At 34.3% G+C, this 5,868-nt stretch overlaps 1 protein-coding gene across 1 annotated transcript; it reads right to left on the bottom strand.

The window, feature by feature from the left end:
* Positions 1–308: 308 nt before the first annotated feature.
* LOC122425814 (succinate dehydrogenase assembly factor 4, mitochondrial-like) lies at positions 309–871 on the bottom strand. Its single transcript, XM_043444451.1, has one exon. The coding sequence runs from the start codon at positions 857–859 to the stop codon at positions 536–538; it is 324 nt and encodes a 107-aa protein (XP_043300386.1). The 5' UTR covers positions 860–871; the 3' UTR covers positions 309–535.
* Positions 872–5,868: the final 4,997 nt, after the last annotated feature.

The raw sequence follows: 5,868 nt of genomic DNA, 5'->3' as shown, positions 1-5,868 counted from the left end.
ACCTTAAAATAGTTAAGTTCTATGCTTACTTGATAGTAAGTTCTATGCTTACTTGAGGGTGTATTTAATTAAGAAATATTAACCTATCTTCATTACTGCCTATTTTCAAATCAGTTTCCAGGGAGGGATAGGGATAGATGGAATGATAAGGAAAGAAACATAAGGTATAAGGTAAAATGTTATGCAATCAATCCAATGGTTACTTTTTTTCATTTTTAAAAAGTTTTATTTACACTGGTATCATATAAACAACAGATCAACTTAAATTGAAACATGATGAAATGAAAGTTTGCAGCTCTAATCATCCCTTAAATACCCCCAAAAGATTTAAATTAAAATTAATATACTAATGTAAAAATATTTCCTCTTTCCTAATTTATAGCAGCATATTTTCTTTCAAAGCTATCACATATATTTTAAAACACATTATAGAAATTAGGAGACTTAAATGATGTACAGAAAGACAATAATCAAAAATAAGTTAATTCAGATGTACACTATCAGAAAAAGATACTGCAGTTAAACAACATGTGGCTTAAAAATCAATACAGCGTCCTTTTCGTTCCCAATCTCCATATCGGGTAGGTTCTGGGTCTCTGGGTCCACCTTTCTCTTTTGTAACAGGATTAATATCATCTGGAAATTTTGTCAGGAGTTCCTTCTCTAAATTGGAATCTTCCGGCGCATCAAAACGACCTTCTGGTAACTTTGGCTTCTTAAGAGGTTGTTTGCTAGGTTCAGGTTTTCCTCTTTGAGAACTTACTTTCCTCAAAGAATTACACCGAAGGGGTGATCTTGCCGCTCTCCACGCTGTAGCCGGGACGCGGCCCAGCAAGGAAGCTAGGCCTAACGCAGCCATGGCGTCCGCTCCCGCGGCGTCGGCAACGGCCTGCCCTCAAGTGTTAGCGGGTCGCGTCGTCGCCTCAATGGTTTCTAAGTATGTACCCATAGAGCCTTGGTCTAAGTAGATAAAGGTTCTCCTCTGAAGTTCTCACGGGAACAGTTTTACTGCATTTTTCCTATTGCGTAAGTTATGGCTTATAAGTAAAAATCTACTAAATAATATTGTGATTAATCTATACCCTTCATAATGACTTAAAATATTAAAAACATTAAGAATATCAACAAATGACGCTGGAACAACTGGAGATACATACATACATATATATATATATATATATATATATGCAAAAATGAACTTTCATCCTTTTCTTGCATTGTAAACACAATTAAATACAAATTAAATACAAAAACTAAAAACAATCTTTAAAAGTAAATAGAGGAGAAAATCTTCATGACCTTGAGTTAGGTATAAATTTCTTTTTTTTTTAAAATAAATTTCTTAGGTATAAAATCAAATGCACATGTTATTAAAAAAAAGATAAATTAGACTCTATTAAGATATGTCCTTTAAAAGGCACTGTAAAAAGAATAAAAAGACAAGCTACAAATTGGGAGAAAATATTTGCAAAACAAATATAACAAAGAATTTCTATCTAGAATATATAGTTTAACTCTTTAAACTCAAAAATAAGAAAACAGCACCCCAATAAAAATGGATAAAAGAAAAAATAATGGATAAAAGATTTGTACAGACACTTCATTTCACCAAAGAAGAAACACAGATGGCAGATAAGCACATAAAGTGATGGTCAACATCATTAGCCATCAGGGAGTTACAAATAAAAATTGCAATGAGATACCATTACACATCTATTAAGATAAAATTGCTAAGGTAAGATTGACCATGGGCTTCCCTCATAGCTCAGCTGGTAAAAGAACCACCTGCAGTACAGGAGTCCTGGGTTTGATCCCTGGGTTGGGAAGATCCCCTCCAGAAGGAAATGGCAACCCACTCCATTTTTCTTGCCTGGAAAATCCTATGGAGAGAGGAGCCTGGTGGGCTACAGTCCATGGGGTTGCAATGAGTCAGACACGACTTAGCAATTAAACCACTAAGACTGACCATACCAAATGCTAATGAGGACTTTGGAACAATTGAATCTGTCACGCACTGCTGGTGGCAATGAAAAATGGTACTGCCATTTTGAAATAGTTTGACAGTTTCTTAAGGAGTTAATAATATATCTATCATAACTAGCTATTCTACTCCTGTGTATTTGCCCAAGGTAAATAAAAATATATGTTCACACAAAGATTTGTCCATGAATCATCATAGCAGCTTTATTTTTTATAGGTTCAAATTGGAAAAAAATGCAAATGTCCATCAATAGATGAATCGATAAAACAAATGGTAGTATATTCATATAACAGAACTAATCAGCAATTAAAAATTAACTATTAATATGCCACAATGTGTACAAATCTCAAGTTGATTATGATCAGTAAAAGAAGCTAGAACAAAAACAGACTGTGCATTTTGTCATTTAAGTCATTATATTCATTTATATTATTTCATTTGTATATACTTTTAGAAGATGCAAGCAAACCTGTGGTGACAGAAACAAGGTAATTGATGATGAGAGAATGAGGAGGACAGATTGGAAGAGTGGGAGAGGAGGATTTCAAGGGGTCTGAGAAAACTGGGTGTAAAGGATATATTAATTATTTTGATTATGGTGATGGTTTCATGGGTGTATACAGAAGGCAAAACTTGTCAAAATGTACACTTTAAGTATTTGCAGTTTATTGCATACTTTAATTTCTCAATATAATTGTTAAAAATTAAATACAGACAATTAAATAGTGTCTTTATTAGGTTTTTATGTTCCATAATCTAAGAAGTTCTATGTATAATAATATACTCAATTTTAATGAAATTATTAAAAATAGTTTTCTCTTTGTAACTCCCTATTATAAAGATTGACCGCTGCATTTCTCATAACATATTTTTCATGCTGTCAAGCTAAAAAGAGGCACGGAAGCACTCATTTTCAAAAAGTCTTTTAAATTTACAAAACGTTTCATGTATCATTTAAGATGATTGTTAACTCAAGTGAAAGTATATTTATACAGAGCAGCAACAAGGTCACACAAATCAGTGTAAAATGAAAACAAAAATTTTATTTTGCTTTTTACAAATATGATCACCTCTCCCACTAGATTTGGTGCATTTATACATTCTACCTTAGATTTTTACATTTTAGATCAAATCTTTAAATACTTAATAAGTCTATATGGCACGGAATGAATTATTTTGATATTACCTATTAACTTTAAACCTGAGTTTCTTTTACTGATTCATGCTCCTTAGAAACACTCATTAAAAATAATATTTTCAAAAACTGGTTTAATAATTTAAGGTAACTTTTAAATAATATACATTGTAGCCCATCCTTCCTCTCTTCCTTGTTTCCTTCCTCCTTCCCTATTCTCCTTCCCTCCATTTCTTTCTTCCTTCTATCTTTCCCTTTCTCCTCATCTCACTTCTTTCACTTCTTTTACTTTTTCTTTCTTTCATTTTATTTTTTTGGTTACTTTTTAAAAACTTATTTATTAAGTACTTGTGATTCTGAGTTCTTTGGATGTCAGCTATGAGACTTATCCTCACTGGTAGATATTTACCCTCCTGTAAGTGAGACAGGGACATAGTGCTGAAGGTGGAAGTTTGTGGGAGTGAATAGAAGGCGGATGGCCTGGACTCTGTATAGATGCTGGAGCATAGAGTGAGTCCAGACACTACAGAGATCTTTTATAAAGAATGTAGTTCATCATCCCAAGTCAAATACTGTTAAGTTTACAGTGATCATGTGCAATGATTTTATTGATTTTAAAAAGTAACCACTTTAGTAATTTCCTGTCTTCCTAAAACTTACTGTTTGTAAAAAGTCAGAAGGCCTAAATTGTTATAATTTGATTTCTCAAAAATGTCCATTAGAATAAAAATTAGATTTACAGAGGCCTTTTACTAGAGAAACTACATATCCTGGTTTCTGTTGGACTGTCCTCATTGGACCTGCACTCACTTCTTCCAGTAATCACTAAATAGTCATGTGAGCTTGAAAAATTATATAACCTCTCTGAGCCTTATAGGTATAGAGCTGCTTTGAGAAACAAAAAGTAAATCAGATAATGGATATATCATCATAGTGCCTGGTCTAAAACAATGGCCAAAAGAATGAAAGTATTACTCCTTCTACTGTCATTAATTATTTGAGTCAGGTAATTATGAGTCAGTTTTGAGTCATGTAGTAGTTTAGTCCAATTGAACCCCATTTTTTACAATGAAGAACTATTTTATGTAAATGTTATTTTAATTGTTAAAGTCATATATTACTGTTAAGACCAACTGTTTAGTGTATTGAGAACTCAGTGGTCTTCATTATTACAAATTAAATTAAATGACTCACACTGTTGACTGACAAAGCCAATCTTTTGGGTGCTGAATGACAGGGGTTGAATATAATCTTTCCAAATTTTTCATTTTCTAGAAGGCCCCTTTTGGAAGCTGAGACTGCTGTATCAGCTCCCCTGAGACAGACAGATTGTAGGCTTTTGCTGATTTAACTTTAGCTTCTGTTATCTTGATATGTTGGTTTTATATTTAGGAGCCACATATTTAAATCGTTCAGAACAATCTTAGCTCCCAATGTGCTGTCCCATTTTACCTCCTCAGGTACACTTAGACGACTTGTAGGACATTTTATGCTTTTTGGTTTTGAATGTGAAATCTATGTGTTGACAGTACTCAGCTTTTCTGGCTTTATTACTGCTCCTCTTTATGACCTTGTTCCTGGATTCAAGGTCATATGCATTCTCTTTGCTTTGAGCCTTGATTTCCTATTTCAGTTTATTCATTCAGTTTGCTTTCATTAATTTTTGGAGTATATTTATTTTTGTTATTATTACATTATGGTATTAGCAAGTTCATACCTATATTGCGAATAGTTTGATTTTGTGTGGGGGTGAAGATTTGAGAATTATGCCAAAATATCTTGAAGAAAGTCTATGAACCTTCATGAAAATACACAAGAAGGTATAGTCAAGAATCAAAATAGCCATTTGAATGTCCATGGGAAAGTCAATTATTTTGTGAAACTAGTCATTTAATTTCTTGCAAAAATCCAAACAAATTATTAAGCAGGCAGTCTCACTGAAAGCATGTCAAACTGCACTCTTCATGAAGTTCACTCATCATTTAATAAAACACTGAACCTAAATATTCCTTCATGGGGATGAGAAATTAGATCTGGTAATTCTTGGGTTTAGTGAGTTAATGTTTGTAATGATCTAACATTACCTGCCATTTAGGTCTTTCTTTTTTAAGCCACCTTTTATTTATTTATTTATTTTTGGCTGCTCTGGGTCTTTGTTGCTTTGCACGGGCTTTCTCTAGTTGCAGTGAGCAGGGGTTACTCTTCCTTTTGGTGCGTGGGCTTCTCATTGCAGTGGCTTTTTCTGTTGTGGAGCATGGGCTCTAGGCGTGCAGGCTTCAGTAGTTGCAGCACATATGCTCAGTATTTGTGACTTATGGGCTCCAGAGGGCAGGTTCGGTAGTCGTGGTGCACAGGCTTCATTGTTCTGAGGCATGTGGAATCTTCCCAGATCAGGGACTGAACCTGTGTCCCCTGAATTGGCAGGTGAATTCCTATCCACTGGGCCACCAGGAAAGTTCCCATTTAGGTCTTAACATTTGTGATTGACAAAGAAACAACTAAGTCAGCCCTTCATTTTAATTGGTGCTAGTGGCTGATTTATATTATATAATTGATTGGGTTTACCCCATGGCAATATCAACTGTTGATTGGACCTGCATCTAATATGACATTTCATTTATTCAATGCCGTTTAATGACTATTATGGGCTTTCCTGATAGCTCAGTTGGTAAAGAATCCACCTGCAATGCAGGAGACCCCAGTTCAATTCCTGGGTCGGGAAGACTTGCTGGAGAAGGGATAGGCTACCCAC

The sequence above is a fragment of the Cervus canadensis genome, chromosome 23 (assembly GCF_019320065.1).
Source record: "Cervus canadensis isolate Bull #8, Minnesota chromosome 23, ASM1932006v1, whole genome shotgun sequence".
NCBI classification, from domain to species: domain Eukaryota; kingdom Metazoa; phylum Chordata; class Mammalia; order Artiodactyla; family Cervidae; genus Cervus; species Cervus canadensis.
This window is presented reverse-complemented; position numbering and strand designations above follow the sequence as displayed.

Bases quoted from the DNA above. Each gene is read 5' to 3' on its own strand.
- LOC122425814 (XM_043444451.1), bottom strand. From the start codon at position 859: ATGGCTGCGTTAGGCCTAGCTTCCTTGCTGGGCCGCGTCCCGGCTACA.